Source organism: Tamandua tetradactyla, chromosome 3, assembly GCF_023851605.1.
Source record: "Tamandua tetradactyla isolate mTamTet1 chromosome 3, mTamTet1.pri, whole genome shotgun sequence".
Lineage (NCBI taxonomy): Eukaryota > Metazoa > Chordata > Mammalia > Pilosa > Myrmecophagidae > Tamandua > Tamandua tetradactyla.
The window spans coordinates 29,150,541-29,172,036 of NC_135329.1; the positions used below are offsets into that span (position 1 = coordinate 29,150,541).

At 39.6% G+C, this 21,496-nt stretch overlaps 1 protein-coding gene across 2 annotated transcripts in view; it reads right to left on the reverse strand.

Moving 5' to 3' along the window:
* Positions 1 to 3,128: 3,128 nt before the first annotated feature.
* The window catches only part of NUGGC (nuclear GTPase, germinal center associated), a 58,497-nt gene continuing 40,129 nt past the window's right edge, over positions 3,129 to 21,496 (reverse strand). The window contains exons 13-19 of one of the 2 annotated variants that reach the window (XM_077152882.1): positions 19,099 to 19,263; positions 14,322 to 14,479; positions 12,645 to 12,783; positions 9,268 to 9,376; positions 8,528 to 8,664; positions 6,374 to 6,464; positions 3,129 to 3,366 (exon numbers count right to left, since the gene is read on the reverse strand). In XM_077152882.1, coding sequence (XP_077008997.1) covers positions 3,227 to 3,366; positions 6,374 to 6,464; positions 8,528 to 8,664; positions 9,268 to 9,376; positions 12,645 to 12,783; positions 14,322 to 14,479; positions 19,099 to 19,263 — 939 coding nt within the window. In that variant the 3' untranslated portion in view covers positions 3,129 to 3,226. Of the gene's footprint in view, positions 3,367 to 6,373; positions 6,465 to 8,527; positions 8,665 to 9,267; positions 9,377 to 12,644; positions 12,784 to 14,321; positions 14,480 to 19,062; positions 19,264 to 21,496 lie in introns of both variants that reach the window. The other variant, XM_077152881.1, reaches the window with a different exon arrangement.

Consider the following 21,496-nt stretch of genomic DNA (forward strand, 5'->3'; position numbering starts at 1 on the left):
TTTCTATAAGAAAGTTGGAACTTGCTTGTTCATTTAATCTAATAACCTCTGTCTTTTAGTTAATGTCTTTAGGCCATCTGGCTGCCTGTTTTCTATTTGTACCTTTTGTTCTTAATTACTTTTCTCTTTTGCTGACTTTTTTGGGGAATTAAATATTTTTTATATTCCATATTTTTCTCCTTTAATGACTTATATGAATATATATATATATAAGCTTTTTATATATATAAAATAGTGATTGTTAGGACTTATAATATACATCTTTAACTTATCACAGTCTACCTTCTAGTAATACTGTATTGCTTTATAAATAGCATAAAACCCTTACAACAATATACTTCCATTTTCCCCCTCCTGGTCCTTGTGCTATTGTTATCATACATTTTCCATTTTGTTGGGTGCATGGACCCACAAGAACTCTAAGTCTAGAGCTCTTTTGGCTCCGGTACTGAGGCAATACCCTTCAGAGGACTCTCCTTGATATTCTGTATACAGAGAGGCCTTTCCGCTCACACTGTTCCTGATTCGATGTGAGCTTTTGGCAGTGTTCTGCCTGCTCCTTTCCAGTGGTTCTTTCCCCAGGCACAATAATTTCCTCACATGCATGTGCTAATCAGTACTAAGTTAAAGACTCCACTTCCTATCTCTGGAGCTCTCTTTCTGTACAGCTCTCTCCTCTCTGGTGCTATATCCTGTGAATTCTAACCACCTGAGTCTCCCCCAGATTTTAAGCCCCGTCTTCTCAGCTCAGGGAGACCACCAGACTCTGTTTGGGCTCCCCATCCCTGTGCTGAGGTTCAGAAAATTTCTTTAGGGCTCATCTTATTTGTTTTAGGGATCACCATCCAGGGCTGTTTTCCAATGTAGGAAAACTGCTGTTCCATAAATTTTGTTCATTTTGTAGTTGTTTAAGGCAGGAAGGTAAATCTGGTCCCTGCCACTTCATTATGGCTGGAAGTAGACATCCACACTCCTCACTTGAAATATGAAAAAGTGAAACTAGGCCAACTGCAATAGAACTGTTTTCCTTTATGAGTTTAAAATGAAAACAAATAGACCACCAGGATCTACCATGACCAGCCATGAAACTGGATCCATTTTTATCTTACTTAGGCAAAAAAGATAGTAAAACAAGAAGGGAAGGGTTTATAGCCTTGGAATTCCAAAGCAGCAAAAAAACTTGTGAAATCATCTAGTTCATTTTCCTCATTTTGTATATGAGAAAATGAAATCTTAGCGATGCTGAGGAATTGTCAAAGGCCATATCAGCACTGGGCAGAACTGGGATTAGAACCCAAGTCACCCAACCAACGAGCCACTCAACCATGTTACTTCTGTTCTTCCCCAAAATAATAGTTACCATTTACTGAGTCCTAATAGGTACTATACATACTTTAAAGGATCATTTTAATCTTCCTGACAACCTCAGTAGCATAGGATAAGTATTACTGTTGTCACCAATGTTCAGATAAATAATCTGCAGCTCAAGGAGTTTAAATGACTTGTCTAAGGCAGCAGTTCTCAAAGTGTGGACCCTGAAGCAGGAGCTAAAGGATTAGGCAGTCTGCTAGGTCAAACCCATTTTTGTAATAACACTAAGTTATTATTTGCCTTTCCTACTGTGCTGGCATTTGCACTAATAGTATAAAAGCAAAGATGCATAAAACCCACTTGCACCTTAAAATGGATCAAGGCAATGACATCACACTATATGCTAGCAATTATTGTATTCTTTACCACCATACACCTGTAGCTAAAAAAAATAGCGAGGTTCACTGAAGAATTTTCCTAATGAAGCAGTAAAGTTATTAATTCTATTAATTATTGATCCTTAAATACATGGCATTTGATTACTGTGCATGACAAAATGGAAAGTACATTTAAAGCACTTCTGCTGCCTCAAGGCAAAGCACTTGTGTGATTGACTTGTGAGCTGAACTCGGCACTTTTTCATGAAACATCGTTTTTACTCGACTTGGAAGAACAACTGACAAAAAACTATGGTTAATCAGATTTGGTTAGATGGTGGAAATTTCTTAAAAGTGAGTGAGTGAAACTGTGACATCAAAAAAAACAACTGACAGCATTTGTGGCCAATGATAAGATGAGAAGAGCTTTACAGCTTCCTGACCATCACACTTCTGATGAGATTAGTGGTGAGATGAACAAATATGAGTTTTTGATAATTTGGTAATGAACTGTGTCGACAGGTGGAAGATCTGCTTCTATTAAGTAGTTTCCTAATGACCAATGACTGATGCCACAAAATCATGCATTGGTAAAAGATCCATTTGAAGTACCAGATAGACAAACAGATTTTAAAGTAACGGAGTATGAAAAAAGTTCATTGGTAGGGTTTCAGATTTCACACTGCAACTAACTTTAAGAAACTATCAATTGTCAAGTTTGTAATATCAAAGGAGAATATCCAGAAAATATCTGAAAAGTCTACTAAAATATTCCTTCATATTCCAACTGCATGGCTGTGTGAGACTGGATTTTTCTTCATCTATATCAACCAAAAAGATGTATCGCAACAGATTGAATGCAGAAGCAGATACAAGATACAGCTGTCTTCTATTAAGCCAGAGAATAGAGGAATTTGCAGAAATCTAAAACAATGTGACTCTTCTCACTAAAATTTTTTTTTGAAAACTGTTTTTTCATGTAAATCTATTATTGATGTTAGCATCCAATAGTTGATTTTTGTTATGTTTAAACAAGTTATTATATAATTATTTTTAGAGTTTCTCAGTTTTAATTTTAAAGATGGTAAATATCAACAGGTATAACCCACAGAAACAAAAATTCTTTAGGATCCTCAATAATTTTAAGAGTGTAGGATCTTATGATCACGATGTATGATCACTGCTGGCCTAAGATAACATACCTGAGAAGCAGTAAAGCCAGTCTTGTATCTGTCTAGCTCCCAAACCCATGGTGTTTCCATGGCACAACATCGCTTTCTTACTCAAGAATCTCATCAGTATTAAAATGGAAGTAGAACTGGGGTCCCTAAAGCTTAGAATTCCAGTTAGGGAGTCAAGATGATTCTTTTAAGCTATAGAATAAAATCAGCTTATGCCATAAACAATATATGGGGTTACATATAGTACATAAAGCCCAAATAATTGAAAGAAATTCTTTATTAGATTCAAAACGCAGAGGTAATTCTGATCCTTTGGGCTTATTTTCATAACTTGGGGCTAATCTCGAAGAATTGAAGTTACATCTGGGGAGGGGCAGCTTTGCTGGGTGACATTCTCAGAAGGAAATCTCGCATACCCCTCCTCAGCACAGCATTCTCAGCGACCTCCCTCAGGCTTCTGTGTAGCTTTTCCATCTCCTTATATTCACTCTTGACATCTACAAAAGAGCAGACAGTGTGCATTTCAGAAATATCCCCAGGAAAATCAGTCCCCAAGAATCCTGTTATGATCTGGGTTACCTGTCGCAGAATGTAGCATCTGGAATGGTGCTTAGATAGTTCAATCTCCTTGTTTGAAAAATAACCTGATTCTAACCAGGCATCCTTGCTAGTTCCTTAAGGCCCATCTTAGCATGGGGCTCACCCTCAAAAGAAATGCAAACCTACCAATTAAAAAGCAAACAAGCAAAACCTGGGAAATCACTGTGGGTCTTTAGGAAGGCCTCATAAGAACCCTGTGGAAGGAAAGACAGAGCACATCACACATACACACACACACACACACACACACACACACACACACACACACATACACAGACCCTCTCCAGGCATCTCTCTCCTTCCCCCAGGCCCTGTTCTAAATGAACTTGGTCTCTTTGGGCATCCCTGGCTTTCATCCCAGGTTCTGCAACCTAATTACATCCCTTTTGCAGGAACGCTTCAGACTGACCTTGGAGCTGGTCTGCCTATTCTTGGTTCCAACTCTGTTCCTGGATGTCTTTCCGCCCTCCTTGGTTCTACATGCCGCATCTCCTAACTCCGCCTGGCCTGGCCAGGAGCCTGGCCTGCAACGAGCTTCACACGAGTGGGAGAAGAGTTTGAACCCCGAGTCTATTTGCCCTGCCCCCACATCTGTAAGGCCTCCTTCCCTCTACCTCTTAAAATCCTTCCAGTCTCCATTCTTGGATCCCACTTACACGAATCTTCCCTAATGCCCCTGCCCTGAATAACCACTGTTTCCAAACTGCTGGGCTAACCATTTTACCTAAGGGGGCCCCCTCCCTCAGGTCTTTTGCTTAAGTGTCATGTCCTCAGTGAGACTTCCCCTGACCTCCCTGTTGCCTATTCCCAGCAGTCCCCCTCTCCTTTCCCTGCTTTATTTTTCTCCATAATCTTTATCAGGTATTTTAATTATTACATTTTGTTTATCACCTGCCTTCCACCCCCTGGGCTGTAAGCTCAGGTAGGGATTTTAGTCTGTATTGGTCACTGCTGTATCCTCAGTACCTGGAACACTGTCTGGCACCCAGGTGGTGCATATAATTACTTGCTGAGTGAATGCATATTATCTAATAATGTTAACTACATTCTTGCACATACTGTCTTACCAATCAGGCTGTAAGCCCCTTGAGAGCAGGGACTGATTTTATAGCCTATTTTTGGGTCCTTGGCACCTGTCCGCATCATCTACATGGTATGCATTTGTTGATGACAGCAAAGAAAAGAAAATAACTTTACATTATGACAGGAACAATTTATATCAAATTTAGGGGAATATTTTCTGTCTGTGAGACCTGGATAGTTGGAAGACCTTTGGTGAGTAGGAACTCTTTAAAGAAGATGCAGCTGGATGACTTTCATCTTAAAAATCTGGATTCCTGTGGAGACCTATACAAAAGGTCATGAGAGAGTCCAGTAAATTATAGTGTGACAGTGTTGTATCATTCCCTGGAGACCATTAAGAAAGGGTGAGGCATCCATCCAAGCATCCAAGATGGGGATAATGATGATTTCCAGAGAGATAGAAAGCTGAAGAACAGATGTTTATAGCAGCAATTATGGCTTTCACTTTGTAAACGCTTCCACTTCTGACCATTTCCACCCTGATTTACTCAGCGCTAGCATCGAATTTATTTTTTTTCCCTACCAGGCTGCTGTGCACATGGTTGAGAATTTAAAAGGCACACAAATATACAGAACAGAAAGTAAGTCTCCTGCTCCTCCCTGTCCCCAGTTCCCTTTCTTAGAGACAACAGTTACCAGTTTCTTATGTATCCCATAGAGATTTTCATGCTTTATAAGCATATGCATATGTTTGTCGAATGGTAACATATTGCACACATTTTTTCACTTTGATTTCATATTATTGCATATAAAGCTGCCTTCTACTTCTTCTTTTTTAAAACATGGGCAGGCACCGGGAATTGAACCCAGGTCTTTGGCATGGCAGACAAGAACTCTGCCACTAAGCCACCGGGGCCCTCCCTGGCTTATTCATTTTAACAGTTGCATTGTCCCCCACTATGTTGTTGTACCTAATTTAATTTAGCTACAGAAAGATCTTTGAGTTGCGCCAATTTTTGAGGTTATAAACAATGATGCCCTCAAAATTCTTGTACATGTGCCACTCTACCCGTGTATAAGGACACGGATGGGATAAAGTCCTGGGGTAGGACTGTCAGGCTGAAGGATATGTGCATTTCTAAGTTTGCTAGAAACTTCCCATTTGCTTTTTTGTATCAGTTTACACTCTCACCATGTAATAAATCAGCCTGAGTCATGGTACCAAATCTAATAGGCAGTAAGCCTAGACCAAGGCCTCTAAGCCAGAGGAGTCTGCTGGACTGGACTGGTTGGCCTGTGATCCCATGGGAATACACGCAGAGGGATGACCCACTCTGCAGCCTTCTGTGTGCCTAGCCTGCATGGGGCCTGGTGGAGCATAGGGCATGAAAGGGAGGTGGTTGCCTGCATCAGGCCACAAGTAGCTGGTATTGCAAGCCCAGGCTCCTGATGGATCAAGGGAAACCTTTCTACTAGAAGTCACCATCAGAAAGATCAGGCCTTTCCTGATAAAGTATCAGCTGAAAGGAAAGACTTTATGGAGAGAGCATTGCCACTTTCTAGCTATGGCACTTTGGGCACATCACCTAATCTGAGCCTCTGCTTCTGCATATCTGCAAAGTGGTGCAATAAATAGACCTCTGTGAGGTGTTCAATGTGAGAACTGAATGTGAGAATTCAGTGAAATGTGTAGAAAGCCTCAAGCAGTTTAGTCTCAGTTGAGAGTGTAGCAAAGGATGGTGTCATTCATATGGTCATCATCATCTCCATTCTTAGTCCTGAAAATTCTTCCTAATCTAATTTTTTTTAGTTCAGTAAAGAAGCCCAATCACTAGGTGTGTCTGCCTGATCACCTTTTATGCAAAGGTTTTATGCATTTACCTGCGAGTTCTTTGTAGATGCCATCCTCCTGGGATGAAGCAAGGGTTAGCATGGTGGAGATACTGCCCTTCACCTTCTCTGTGATTCCATTCTAGATGACAAAGGATGTTCATTCTGTTAGAATAGCATGGCCCAAGACAAAAGGACACAATCATATTCCTAGCAGGAGAGGGTACAGATTGGGGATTGCCATATTCAAAGTCTACTTCAAGGGTAAGCTCCCAGTTAGCCCAGGAGTCACCAGGGTAGCATTTCTGAAGGTTCCACCTGCCTCAGCCTCTGTTTTCCTACCTGTCAAGACTCATGGGAGATTGTACTTCGGGTGCTGATTGACTGAATTAGGAGCTAATAAGGATGCATTGAGATATGAGGAGAGAACAGGTACAGCAAAGATGGAAAAATAGGAAAATAGCTGGCCAACATGCATTTAGTCATTGGACAAATGTTTATGGAGCACCTTCTTTGCACAATACACCATACTTGGCATACCTGATACTTCTTTCCAATTGCTTGAGAAATATCTTCTTGCTAATCTCAGTCCTTTTATCAACTAAAACCGTTTCTCCTCCTGACCATTTCTTGCTTCTCTTTGGAAAAACACCTGACTCCTAGCCTGGCAGAGCCTAGTTTTAAATCTAGGTCTCTTGATTTCAAATCTCTTTTTTCAACACACCAAACCAGTAGTCTAATCCCTAGTCCCAGCTCTAGCTGATAGCCTTGAGCTAGTAACTAGCCTTCCACCCCCTGGGCTGTAAACTCTGAAAAGGTGGGGGTTTTAGTCTGCATTGGTCACTGTTGTATCCTCAGTGCCTGGAACACTGCCTAGCTCTGGGCCTCAACTTTCTTGTCTGTAAGATCAGGGAATGGGACTAGGAGTTCTCCATGGTCCTGCCTACATTTCTGTGGTTTAAGATAGATTTGCACATGCTCAATATACTAATCAGTTTTTAATGGAATTGTGTTCTTGGGCAACTTAAGGCCAATTTCTACATACTACAATGGGATTGGCTGCTACAGATTCCAGCCAGTTTTCTGCATGTATTTGTAGACTGTGGTGATATGTTAAGTGACTAAAACTAAACTGCTACTGACAAACTCGATACCTCGGTGTCCTCTGCAGAAAATTACTTTCTTTGTATTTGGAAAAAGTGTTTTCCAAAGCTGCAGTGGTGGGAGTAGGGGAGGGAACTGGGCAGAGGCAGGCTGGAGATGTTACAAGAAGAAGGTTGGTTCAGAGGTTACTGATAAAGCAACAAACCAGGTTCCTTAGGTGGTTGGGAGACAGGGTCAGCTAAGCCTGGACTGAGGCAGACAAATTTGGAGGCTCGTATAATCAAGGGGAGGTCCAGCTGGAGCTTAAATTATGACAAAGAATTTTTATTACTTGGGGGATGGGAGAGCAAGACAAAAAAACCCTGAGCTGAGGCAAGATGGTCCAAGCACACTTGACAGACGTACTTAGGCCAAGGATACTATTAGGAACTGTCTTCTAAGGTAGACAAAGTCAATCCTAAATCTAGACATCATAATTGGTCGATCTATAAGTTTATTGGCATTTATTTATTGACTAAAATTTAATATAGATAAGTGATTTCTCTTATTAAAAAAATATCTGCATTGAGATTATCCTTTCACTGGGGACTCTGAAGCCAGGTTAACTGGTCTCAAATCCTAGCTCAGTTTGACTACCTGCATGACCTGTGGATATAGTTCTCTGTGACTTAGTTTTATTATCTACAAAGTGAGAACAAAAATAGTACCTACCTCACAGAGTTGCTGGGGGATTAGATGAGCCAGTTGATGTGAATAACTTAGGGCCCCATCTGGCACACATGACTAGGAGTCACTGTGGTTGTTATATATATAACTTATTAATGATGAAGGGCCCAAGGGAGATGTGGAGAGATTGCGTTTCTGAAGTCACAGCCCCAGAAGAGAGCTTGACACCAGCATGCAGCAGCAGGGAAGAAAGAATGCCAACCACTGGCAGGCCTCTTCTCCTGGTACCTGGGCATCTGATGGGCCCATTTTGCAGGAGTTATCCAGCTCTATTTGGACCCAAATATTATTATTTCTTCTACCTTCTGTACTCGCTTCCTCTACTCCCTCAGAACACTCCCTGGTTTTGGAATTCAGACTGTGGATGCAGAATACCTTCAGTTGCTGAAACTGGTGCTGCATCCTCTCTTGAGCCCTTTCAAACATGCCCTCAGCCACCTGCTGGTCCACCCCTCTTCTGATGACATCTTTCATTCTCTCACAGGCTTTTTTGCCAGTGATCTGAGCTGCCTCTGGCAAAAAACAATAGCCACAGTCATACTACAGCAAAGACTTAATAAAAATCTTTAACATCAGGAAAGAAAAAGAAAAAGTGTGCATATATATACAGAGAGAGAGAGAGAGAGAGAAACAAACACCAACTTCTCAGTGGTGAAAATAATTTAACAATGCAATGATACAAGCAAACAAAGCTCTCAATACTTAGATAGTAACAATCATTCAGAGAATATCATGAATGAATTAAGCAGAAGTTTACAAAATCCAACCACTTCCCCATTCCCCCACAATGGGGTCCCCCAAACAAAAGGATCTGGGAAGTGAATGTACATATACTTAAAGGAAATGAAAGTGAAAACTAGACCATAGATTGAGTCTAATCAGCTGAGGTTCAGCATGTAGAGAAGTAGGGTATCTAGATAAAAGGTGGACAGAGAACGGCAAAGAAAGCAGATTAAAAGGGTTCGTTAATTACCTTTCCCCATGCCCTTGCAATTATATGGACTTAGGACACAGGAGGACAAAACCTTTGAGGAGGAAGCAGCAGTAAAGGGCACTAGAGGAGTTGATAGAAAGACCCTGGAGGAAGTGGAAATGTTGCTCTCTTGGGTGTGCACCTTCATAACAGGACTTCAGGTCGTTCTGAACAGAGGTGGTGAGCGACTCGTAGATCCTCCTCTTCTTTCTCAGAATGTGTCCCTCCAGGCCACCCAGAATGGCATTTATCTGAGAATCCAAGTTTAAAAAGGCCTTTTATGACAATTCTTTCTACCGAAGCAGAAGGTGTTCCTGTATATGTGCCTTATATTATGGTTGACTGATTACAGGTGTCTCCACTACTAGGCTGCAAGCTTTTCTTGGACCAGAACTTTGTCCTAAGCATCTTTATAAACCAGAAATGCTTCCTACAGTGCCTAGAACCTATGAACTACTCACTAAATATTTGCTGAGTTGAACTCAAGCATGTGGATGGCAGCCTTTGGTGGGATTGTCCTCAAGCAGGCCCTTTTGAGTGAGGGGCCCAACCTCACCAAAAGGGGGGAAAGAAGTAGAACTAATAAAGTATTAGTGGCAGAGATAGTTCAAATAGAGTCAAGAGGCTATTCTGGAGGTTGCTCTTACACAAGCTTCAATTAGACATTGCTGCCTATCACGTAGCATGCCAAACCCCAACCAGGACCGTTCCAGCCAATCCAAAAGAACACCTAGGATTCCTTAGGATTGGCTGGAATCCTAGATCTTATAGGATCTAGGATTCATAAGATCTTACAATATGTAAGATTCCACAAGGATTCCATGAACTATGGCAACTTTCCAGAAACCTACAATCTCCAGACAGGTCCCTGCACCAGATAAGTCCCAAAACATAAAGGGCCCAGCCTCTCCAGAACATCAAATAATTCCATCTCCCTACCCCACATTAGTGACAGATCCTTCCAACATGAAAGTTAGAATGGCCATAGCCCAAACACCTCTAAAGAAAGGGATGGAAAGATCAAAGGTTATGGTAGAGTGATACAGAGAAGATAGGATTAACAAGGGAATATGAATGCTGAATCATTAAATTGATATCTCTTTTAGTCTCCAATATCTTAGACCGCCTAGAATTGTGGAATTATAACCCATGTCAAACTCTGAAATATGTTCTACAGCTAATTGTGGTGCCGTGCTTTGAAATGTATTGCTTTTTTGTATATATGTTATTTTTCACAAAAAAAAAAAAGGAAAGAAAAAAGTTGATTGTGGGGCAGGTCACAGTGGCTCAGCAGGCAGGAATGCTTGCCTGCTATGCCAGAGGACCCGGGTTCAATTCCCGGTGCCTGCCCACATAAAAAAAAAAAAAAAAAAGGTTGATTGTGATGATAAAAAATTAAGGTCTTCTAGCCTCCTATATTCTGGAGCAGCTAGAAGGAAAAATCTGAGAGGATCGTATGGTAGCCCATGACATACTCTGGGATCTTTCCTGTAACTACTTGTTGAAGAGTGCTTTGAAAACTGTTGTTTTTTATTTCTTTGCTTTGTTTATATGTTATACTATACAACAAAAAAAGTTAAAAAAAAAAAAAATGAAGTCCCCATACATGCAACAAACATGGTTGATCCCCAAAGAGATCATGTCAAGTAAAAGGAGCCAGACACAGAAAGACAAACATTGGATTATCTCACTGATTTAAAACAATTAAAATAAGCAAACCCACAGAGTCAGAATCTAGAATATAGGAACAGGGTGGGGCTAGGGAAGGAGAAGTTGAGGCTTAAAATGTACATACAAGATTCTTATTTGGAATGATAGACATGTTTAGTTAATGGATGGTGAGGCTGTTAACACAACATTGTGAATGCAATTAAAAGCACTGAATTAGGGTGGGCCACGGTGGCTCAGCAGGTAAGAGTGCTTGCCTGCCATGCCCGAGGACCCGGGTTTGATTCCCGGTGCTTGTCCATGTAAAAAAAAAAAAGCACTGAATTATATCTCTATGACAAAAGGGGAAAAGTCAGATTATATATATAGTAACAGAATAAAAACTTTTAAAAGTCATAGAACTACACTACACAGACAGGGAGCCCAAATTACACTTTTTTAATGGTACAATTACAAAAATATGCTATCATTAAGGAGGAAATATTCGACTTTCCTATTTGGAGAATTTCTGATATTCATGCAAGCAGTGGGGACGGCTAAATTGTTAGGCTGAGCCCTCGATCTTGGGGTTCACCCCTATGAAATTTATTCCTACAATGGATAGTCTAAGCGTACTTAAAATTGGGCCTAAGAGTCTCTCCCAAAGAACCTCTTTTGTTACTCAGATGTGGCCTCTCTCTCTAAACCAGTTTGGCAGGTGAAGCCACTGCCCTCCCTCCTACATGGGACATGACTCACAGGGCTGTAAATCTTCCTGGCATATCCTCCAGTACCCAGCATCAAGGAATTAAGAAAGCCTTCTTGACCAAAAGGGGAAAGAGATAAATGAGACAAAATAAAGTCTCAGTGGCTGAGATATTTCAAACAGAGTCAAGAGGTTATCCTGGAGGTTATTCTTATGCATTATATAGATATCCCTTTTTAGTTTATGTATTAGAGTGGCTGGAGGTAAGTACCTGAACCTGTTAAGCTGTGTTCCAGTAGCCTTGATTCTTGAAGATGACTGTGTAAGGATATAACTTTTATACTATGATTGTGTGATTGTGAAACTCTGTGTCTGATGTACCTTTTGTCCAGGGTATGGGCAGATTAGTAAAAAAAAAAAATGTGGATAAAAAAATGAATAGATAATGGGGCACAAAGGGGAGAATAAATTGGGTAGATGGAAGTGCTGGTGGTTGATGAGAGGGAGGGGTGGGGTTATGGTATGTATGAGTTTTTTCCTTTTTCTTTTTCTTTCTTTTTCTGGAGTGAAGCAAGTATTCTGAAAAATGATCATGGTGATGAATATACAGCTATGTGATGACATTGTGAGCCATTGATTATACACCACATATGGAATGCATGTGTATGACAATTTCCCAATAAAATGTTTTTTAAAAATGCTATCATCAATTGTAACAAATGACAGGCAAGAATTTTATATACAAAAACTAAAATGTGATATTTTAACTTCTTTCAGCTTTACTACTTGGGACAATACTTCATTTCACTGGCAAAAAAATGATAGAGACATTAGGGAAAGTGTTACAACTTGATTCAAATTTTTGTAAGACTGAGTATTCTTTGAGGATTATTTCTGGGAAATAGCCTACTTTGTAATCTCGGCATTTATTATTAGCTGCTTTACAGTGAAACAAACTTTGCCTGGGTGTCCTATACCTCTGAAGCATTCTGTCACTTGCCTCTATCCCATTATGTTTTGCATGTCAATGCTCCTCCTGTGAGGTACTTCCAGATCCCAGAAACTCTTGGAGAAAGAGCAGGAAGATGTAGGCAATCTCTAAAATCCTTCTGGAAAGGAAGCCACTGCTCAACCTTACCACCTTCTTCATTTTATGAGGACCTTACCTCCTGGATCAGGAAACTTTTTTTGCAACTAACATATTTCCATCCATTTCTTATCCCAATTTCCGTCATTTTTTCCTGAAGAGAGTGCTTAAAAGCTTCTATGTGAGGCATCAGAGCTGAACCAGAGGAGTTCCCAGCCCTACAGAAGAAAGTAAAGCAAATGTTAAGAGACAGTAGTGGCTACTGTGGGGCTTAAACAAACATGAAACTAGCTGGTATTCTTTTTTTTTTTCATTTACAAACAAAGAGAAGGGAGACAAGATCCAATAGTTATCAAATTCCAATATTGTGCCAGGCACTGTGACTGTCCTCAGCCCTCGACATAAAAACCTGTGCAGTTGGTGTGATAATCCCCATTTTACAGATGAGAAAACTGAGGTTGAGAGTAGATTACTGATGTGGCCAAGGACACACAGCCATTAAGTGGCAGAGACAGGCTTTGTATACCAATCCGTTTAGCATCAAAACTCAAAATCTTTCCACTGCCCAGCTGTCTCTAATTGAAAAGGTAGAACTTGAACCACACTTTAAAAGACAGGTAAGATTTAGGGAAGTGACAAGAAGGAAGAGTTATTCCCCATGAGGACAACATGGGTGAACCAAGTTTCAGACTATCCCAGGAGTAAGATGCAGCAGGTTGCAGAGAAGAATGGTCCAGATGACATTGGGAAAATTGTGTGATCCTGCAAATCTCATTTTTTTTTCTCTATAAAAAGACAGAAGCCACTTCATAAGGTTATTGGGAGGATTTAATGATCTAATGCATGCAAAGTACTTAGCACAGAGCCTGGTACATCACAGTTGCTCTTTCCTACCCACCAGGCTGGCTAAAGCAGTGGACTCATACTGGGCAGTGGGGCAGGGCAAGACTGAAAAAGGCAGATTGGAAAGATGTGGAATGTTTTGAATGTCACCCTAAGAAATCTGGAATTTATCCTGCAGACTTCTAAACAGGGGTGGGAATAGGTAGAATGGCATGATTCAAAATGAATCTAAAGAAACTATCAGAAAGGTGGGAATGGATAACATGGGCTGTAAGACATAAGTAAAGGTAGGAGAATAGATCAAGAAGCAGCACATTATCGAGCAAATGAAATGCCAGAGGTGAAGGAGAAGGGAGATTGGGAACAAGCTACTGCATTTAGAGATGAGGAGATTCTGCTTCTGTTGATGGAAAAAGGAATGGAAGTCAGGGGAGGAGGGAAGTAAGGGGGTACCAAGAAGTTACACCCCTCCCCATCCATGTCACCTTTGTGAGCATTCACTGTGTCAAAACATGCAGTCATCGTTGAGCCTCTTTTTCTTTTCACATACAGCTAAATTTCTGTAGGCCATGTGTTTGCTTACCTTCACTCTCTCCAACCAAAATATCCTGTCCTTGGGTCAAATCCATAAGAAAATTTATCCCCTACTGCATGTTTGAGATATTTGAAAAATAATGGGAATCATAATATTAGTCTGAAAGCAACATCTCAATTTCTACTGTTGGTCAGAATGTGAAATTTTTAAATTAACCAAACCAAGAAGGCTTTCATGTTTTGCCAAAGACCAAGCTTTCCTCCTCAAGTTGCAAGGTACTCTTTATACACTTCCAGATCCAAAGTACAAACTCTTAAAGAAAGACTCAATGTTCTTCAGATGTTTGTTCTCAAAGGAGCAAGATGAAATGTGGTTTACCTAAAAATACCTCCAAAAACAGGATCAATTTGGTCATAAATAGGTTGAGTGATGGCTTCATTCAGATCTATTCTTGCAAGAGTCCTGGAGGCATAGATGCCATTTTTAAGGCAAACAGCTTTCAGAGTCTGGTGAAAACCTTGGTTTCCTTTACTTCTCTAGATAAATAAACAGTAAATCAGTAGGGTTAGTAGGCATTAACTAGAATGTTACAGGATCAGAACTGCATTGCTTTTAGCCAAAGGCTTTAACCAAGTGCCACAGGAAAGAGTAGACACAACATGATATTCAAACATGTTACTGAGCTAGACAGGAGCACAGCACTCACTCCTCAAAGTGGCTAGATGCCCCTGCCTTGAGCTTCCAGAGCACAATTCTTCTCCCCCAATTTTATATCTTGTCTGTGTACTTATCAGCCTCCCATTCTAGATCATCAGTTTGTGGAGATCAGGGACAATGTCTCATCCATTGTTATGTCCTCAACATCTAGCAATGGCAATCAATAGGGTTCAATAAATATTTGTTAAATAAGAGATTATTACCTATCATAGTTTGCCAACCCCCAAAAGAAAGCCACTCCTGCCAACCCTAAAGAACACCTAGGGCTTCACAGGAGATTCTACAAAGGTTCCCTGCAGTAAAATTACCTTCCAGAAACCGACAACCTCCAAATGGGTCCTAGCCCAGACAAGTCTTGAAACAGAGGGGCCAGCCCTTCCAGAACATCAATTAGTTCCATTCCCCTATCCCATATTATTGACAGCCTCTTCCGACATGAAAAAGTTAGAATGGGCATAGTTCAAATAACTCGAAAGAGTGAGAGAAAGATCAAAGAAGATGGTGGAGTTATACAGAGAAGGTGGGGCTTAACAAATGAGTATGATTGCTGAATCATTATATTGATATTTCTTTTAGTCTTCAGTGTCTTGGAGCAGCCAGTAGTAAAAACCTAAAATTGTGGAACTGTAACCCATATCAAACTCTGAAATCTGCTCTATAACTCATTGTTGTGATGTGCTTTGAAATTTATTATTATTTTTTTATATGGGCAGGCACCGGGAATCGAACCCGGGTCCTCTGGCATGGAGGCAAGCATTCTTGCCTGCTGAGCCACCGTATGCTTTGAAATTTATTGCTTTTTTTGCATATATGTTATTTTTCACAAAAAAGAAAAAAAGTTGATTGTGATGACTGCACAACTATATGATGATACTGTGAATCATCGATTGTACACGTTGGATGATTACATGCTATGTGAATATATAATATATATCAATAAAATTGCATTAAAATAAAAAATAAAAAATATTGAATGAATGAAAATGTGCTATGACTTTACAGTGAGTGTATCTTGGATTTTCCAACTATAATACAAATTTTATACACATTTCATTAAATATTAATGAAATACTACTTGACTTTTATATCTTTGTAAAATTTTCCCCAAAGCAGGTAAATATGCCAATCAGAGGAAAAAATATAAGGATAGAGCTATAAGAGACACTAAGAACTTTTACTCAGATGGTGATCCTTAGAAAAGGATAAAGATGCATTTTGCATTGACCAAAATTTCAGTAGAGGGATCTGTAATCAATAAGCAATATTTCAGTGTAATATGTTCAAGTGAATGGCAGAGCAGCATTTTATGGTTGGGAGCATAATATTGCTCTTTTCACTTAATATTACAATATAAACATTTTCCAAATTCATTGTAGATACTTTAAAAAATCATAATATAGCATATGGACATATAATTATTTTACCTTTTTTTATTATTTGAAATTTAGTTTATTTTGCTATAAGTAATGATATGATATAAGTATGTAAATGTTTGCCCAAATTTCTGAGCACAAAGGGAAATTGTTTATAAGATAGGAATACCTTGAGTATGTTTGTAGTCACAGAAAAAGAAGTCATTAAGGGCTGATACAAGAAGGTATAATTGAGACAAACGACAAGTGAAAACCGAAGATGGCTGATATTTCTCCTTCCTTTTGAAAGCAAATTCTCTCACAGGAATGATCTCCACCTTGTGCCTTCGCCTTCTCAGTGCTCACTCACTAATCACTTTTTATGATATGGTTTCTTCTACGAGTGCCCAGAAACACTTAGTTTATTTGATTGTCCTTGAATATGTTTTGTGATTGCTCTTCTAACATCCACTCCCTCATTTCCTGGTAATTACCAGCTGCTCCCACATAATTTTTCTGTTCTTAAGAAAGTTAACTCTATCCCTGACCCTAGGGTAGGTCTCTAACACCAGCCTAAGGTATTTGGTACGAGGCATTCTCTTAGTTTAAGGGATTGGTTTGGACATAGGCATGTGACCCATTTATAGCCAAAGATATAATAAGGAAGGTTTATGGTGGTGTCTTCACTCTTATGAGAGAGCTTCCAGGAATGACCATCCCTCTCTTCATCTTGACCAGTGGTTCTCAACCTGGAGCAATTTTGTCATGATTGGAGGGGTGGTGGATGTGCTACTGGAATCTGGTGAGTAGAGGCCAGGGATGCTGATAAACATCCTACCATGCACAGGGCAGCAACCCAACAAAAAATTATCCAGCCCTACACATCAATAATGTTGAGGCTAACAAGCCCTGCTTTCATCTTCATAACATGCAGATGTGAATCCAAGAACAGCTACAGCCATATTGCCATCATGAGGGAAGCACCTGAGAATGAAGCCCACACATAGAGGAAAGCAAGAGGATTGCAGAGAAGGAGGGCCAGTGACACTGGGCTAAGCAGATCTACGAGGCCCATGTGTCCCCTGGACCTCAGTCATGTGAGCTAATACTTTTCCTTATGTTTTAGGTAGGCTTGAGTGAGGGACTCTGGGATTTGTAGCCCAAAGATTCCAACCTGCCATAGCCCCCAAAAGAATGCTTTCCCTCTTCTGAACATTTGGAGAACTTTTTGGGTCTCATACAGTCCTTACAGCATGTTACCTTTTATTATATTTCTTTTCTTGTTATCTCATCTCCTCAAGGCAAGGATTGTATTTCTTGTTATGTCATCTCCTCTAGGCAAGGGTCTATCTTTCTAATCTCTCAAACCTACTACTAATGATTACAGTAGATTGTTATTGGATATTTTCTATGTGCTGAGTGCTTTTGTCAAGCACTGGATTATCTCCTTACATACATTATTTCAATTAACCTTTATGACAACCCTTTGACTTAGGTACAATTGTCCTAACTTTACAGATGAAGAATATAAAGCACAAAGAGGTTAAGTAACTTGTCCAAGGTCCCACAGCTGGTAAATGGGGAAACAGATTAAACCAGCACCCCATGCCATTTACAAGGGGACACTAACTCTTAGCCCCAAAGACTTGTTTTCATTATTACTTGTTACATGAAGAAATGAATGAATGGGCCAAAGTGTACTACATTTATGAGATTTATAAATGGTAAACTATATAACTGGTTAGGTATAATTCCAAGTAGCTAAAATGGTTTGCAGAGTACAGTTTAGGAGATACAATAGTTAAAGGTAAAGATTGGAGGTCTGGGCTCTGAGGCTAAGTTAGATGTGGATTCAATGTGTGGCCATGAATGAGTTATTCAGCCTCCCTACAAATTAAAATAATTAAATAAAAGAGTAATAAAAAGATTAAGTAAGATAATGTACATAAAAGGCTTAGTACAGTATCTGACACCAGAATAAGCATATTGCTAATGTTTACTGAATAAATAAATACATACATACTTACATACATAGATACTTCAACCACCCAGGAAATAAGTTTTTATTCCTTAATCCCAATCAACAACTATGTAGAATCACACTCTAGCCCTAATTCTTCTGTATCCAAATACGAACACTCTTCTCCAGTGAACTGGAATTATTCCAACTTACTTATTGTTTTAGCTTTAACTATTTTGACATTTATTTTTTGTTTTACCCTAGAGGCATCTTTTACTTCCCTTTCATCCAAATCTCAGCATATGTCTACTGAGCAAGATATTTAAACAAGGTTTTACATAAAACACACAGATCATAACCCTCAGAAGAGGCTACATATCCTAGAAAACTAGTGTCATTCATGTATAGGGAAAAGTCTATAGAATTTTAAGAGCTCTATTACTTACAACCTTTCCACATAGTTTTCACTACTAACCTTCTGACTTTCCAAGTTGAAAAATAACTACAACAACATAACCAAGTACTACTTCCAGAACCGCACACCTCTATATCTTCCTTGTCACATTGCCACTGTTGTCCATCATCCCTTACTCTTCACAGCCATCTTTTTTTTTTTTTCATTCCTTAGTGTTAGATAATAGTTCATTGAACTCACATTCATCCCTTGGAAACACCGTATGACTAACAAAAAAAATCACATGCCATGTGAGTGGTTACAAGACGCTTTCACTTTATGCAGTTTGATCAATACTTATATCAACCCTACATGATAGGTAGGGAAAGTCTTTAGCACCCCCATTTTACAAAAGAAAAGAGTGAGAGGCTTAAATGGGGTTAGGATTTTTCCCAGGGCTATCTGATTTATGTGCAGTAGAGCTGAGACTCAAACCAAGACCCTCAGATTCTAAATTCCAACTCTGTTTCTGCTGAGCCAATTACTCTTTCCTCAGCACTTGCAATGAGTAGTTGGACAATTCCTTATATATACATTTCTACATGCAATTTTGACTCCTATTCTCTTTTACCCCTTTATTCTCTCAGAAGCAATAGAATGGTGAAGAAAAGAACCTAGGGAAAAGGCAGACCTTACTGAATATATGGGTTTTCCTTGAAAAAGTTCATTTACCACCAGGCATCCACTGAGGATCCGCCGGAAAGAAGTCCTGGCATTTCTGACCCCTTCTTGCAGAGGCTGCTCTATGTGGGCAAAGCACTGGTCAATGGTCTTCTCCAGCAGCTGGATCTTCTCTTCCACAAATCGCCTCAGTCCACTCATATGCAAGTATTCATTCTAGGGGTAAGAGTCATATGGAGCATCAGGCCAGCGCGTCCCTCCCTAAAGGCATTTTCTCTCCAAACTTTGCTTCCTTTAAGTTTGTCACCAATACAAGATTTAGCTTGAGTTATTACCCAGGGTTGATGGCCTTGTTGTCCCAATTATGATATCCCTAAGTGCACAGACCTCCTTAAGCTTTGTTGGGTCAGGAATTAGAACAAATATATACCTCCTGTGGTTTATTTTAGGTGTATAATCTATCAGGCTATTTGGAGAAGTAATTATCCAAACGAAAAATCCAATCTGCATTCAAACAGAATTTTCCAGTGACATCTACTTCAACAAATGTTTAATTAGCTTCCACTTTGTATAAAAGAGTTTTTGAGGATGATACTCAAATTTTATCATTCATATGAATCACCTAGATATTTATTAAAATCTGAAGGCCTGAGATTCTACATTTCTAACAAGCCCTGCGGTGATACCAAACTTCTGGGCCCTGGATCACACTTTGAATAGAAAAACTACAGGACCACAAAAATAAAGACACAGACCCTGCTGTAGGAGAATACACTCTAGAAAGAGAAACATGTGTTCAAATAATACAGGGGATGGACCATCAGGGGCAATCTTGACTGCCAGTTCCAAGACGAGAACCCATAGCATTGTTCCCCTGTGTCAGAACCACAATCCTTAGCTTGCCACTTATGGCCCATAATCAAGACACAAATCAACTTCTCCAGCACCATTGTCTCTTCATTGATCTGACACATCCTTCTAGATAGCTGTCCTTGAACTTGCTACCGTTCCCCAAACATGCCATTCCTTTCATGACCGCATGTCTTTGCACATGCTGTCCCTATCTTCTTAACCTTAAAAACATAGCTCAAAACCATATGGTACTTTCTCTGACTTCCCTGGGCAGAGTTGGGGTTCTCTTTCCTATGCGTTCATAATATTTTGTATACTCCTGTATTACAGCATGCATCACACCATATTATGCCTGTTTTTTACATATGTTTCCTTCACTGAATCATGAGCTTACTGAAGGGATAGACTGTGTTATTCATGTTTATTATTCCAGAGCATGGCTCAAAGAGTGCAATAGAGAAACATCTGTTGAGTGAATGAGTGGCATGGAGAAACTGCTGGGTAACATAGGCTTTTAAATTCTATTCCAAAATGTTATGACAGAAATAGTTCCAAAATAGATATATGACCTTAAACAGATGACTTAATATTTCAGGACCTCGATTGCATTATCTTTAAAGTAATTGAATTAGACTAAATTGTCTTGAAAACAACCTCAAACTCTAAAACTCTGTTAGTTTATGAGTTTTAGAGTTCTGGAGACTATTTAACTTTGGGAGCACCCTGGGAATTTTCATAGTTTTCACCATTAAGAATTATATAAGCCATACTTTTTTCCCCCCTAGAGTGGCCTTTAGATTCTTTTGAATTTGTGGTGTCACTGTTGGCCAAAATGAAACAAGAAAAAACTCATCAAAGAAAAGATAGGAGCAAGATCCTTCCAATGTCTCACTCTGAGTAAAACCTGGTCGAATGAACAAAAGAATAAGAAAGCAAAGAGCTGGGAGTAAAAGAACAATAAGAAAGGGAAAAGCTGGCTTCAAGTATGGATAAATGCAGAATTCATTCCACATTGAGATGCCATAATGAACTTCCAATTTTTCTTAAAAATAATGACTATATCCCTGTTCATTTAAAAATCACTATCTACCCAAACTTTAAATTTTTTATTTGTCACAAATCTTTTAAAATGATCAATCACACATATTTTTAGGTTTGATTATTCAGAATTCAAAGTAATGGACAAAACTCTTGCTTTCCAACTTTCCACCAAAGAATTAAATCTAAGACCAAAATCTGAGGCCAAGGAATTTGGAGAAAAGTTTCTGGAAACTCTCTTTAGATGGCTACCAGAGAGGTGCCACTCAGCCCCTTCTGCCTTTGTTCATTCTATGCTTGGAGTTTGGCTGCAAGGATGGGACTGACCCCTGGTCACAGGCTGAACCTCCAAGTTAACAGAGAATATGATGTGGGGCAGGCAGTTCTGTTTCCGATTGCAAAATGCCTTATCCTTGGGTTTGTAAAAATAAACCAACCACACACAACATCACATCAGACGGGTTTTCCATCAGTACGTCCAAAAGCAATCTTTTGCTGGGCAGAGAGGCAAAGTTCATCCTAAAGAAGAACTTTCTCAGGAAATAAGAAAGTCAAACCC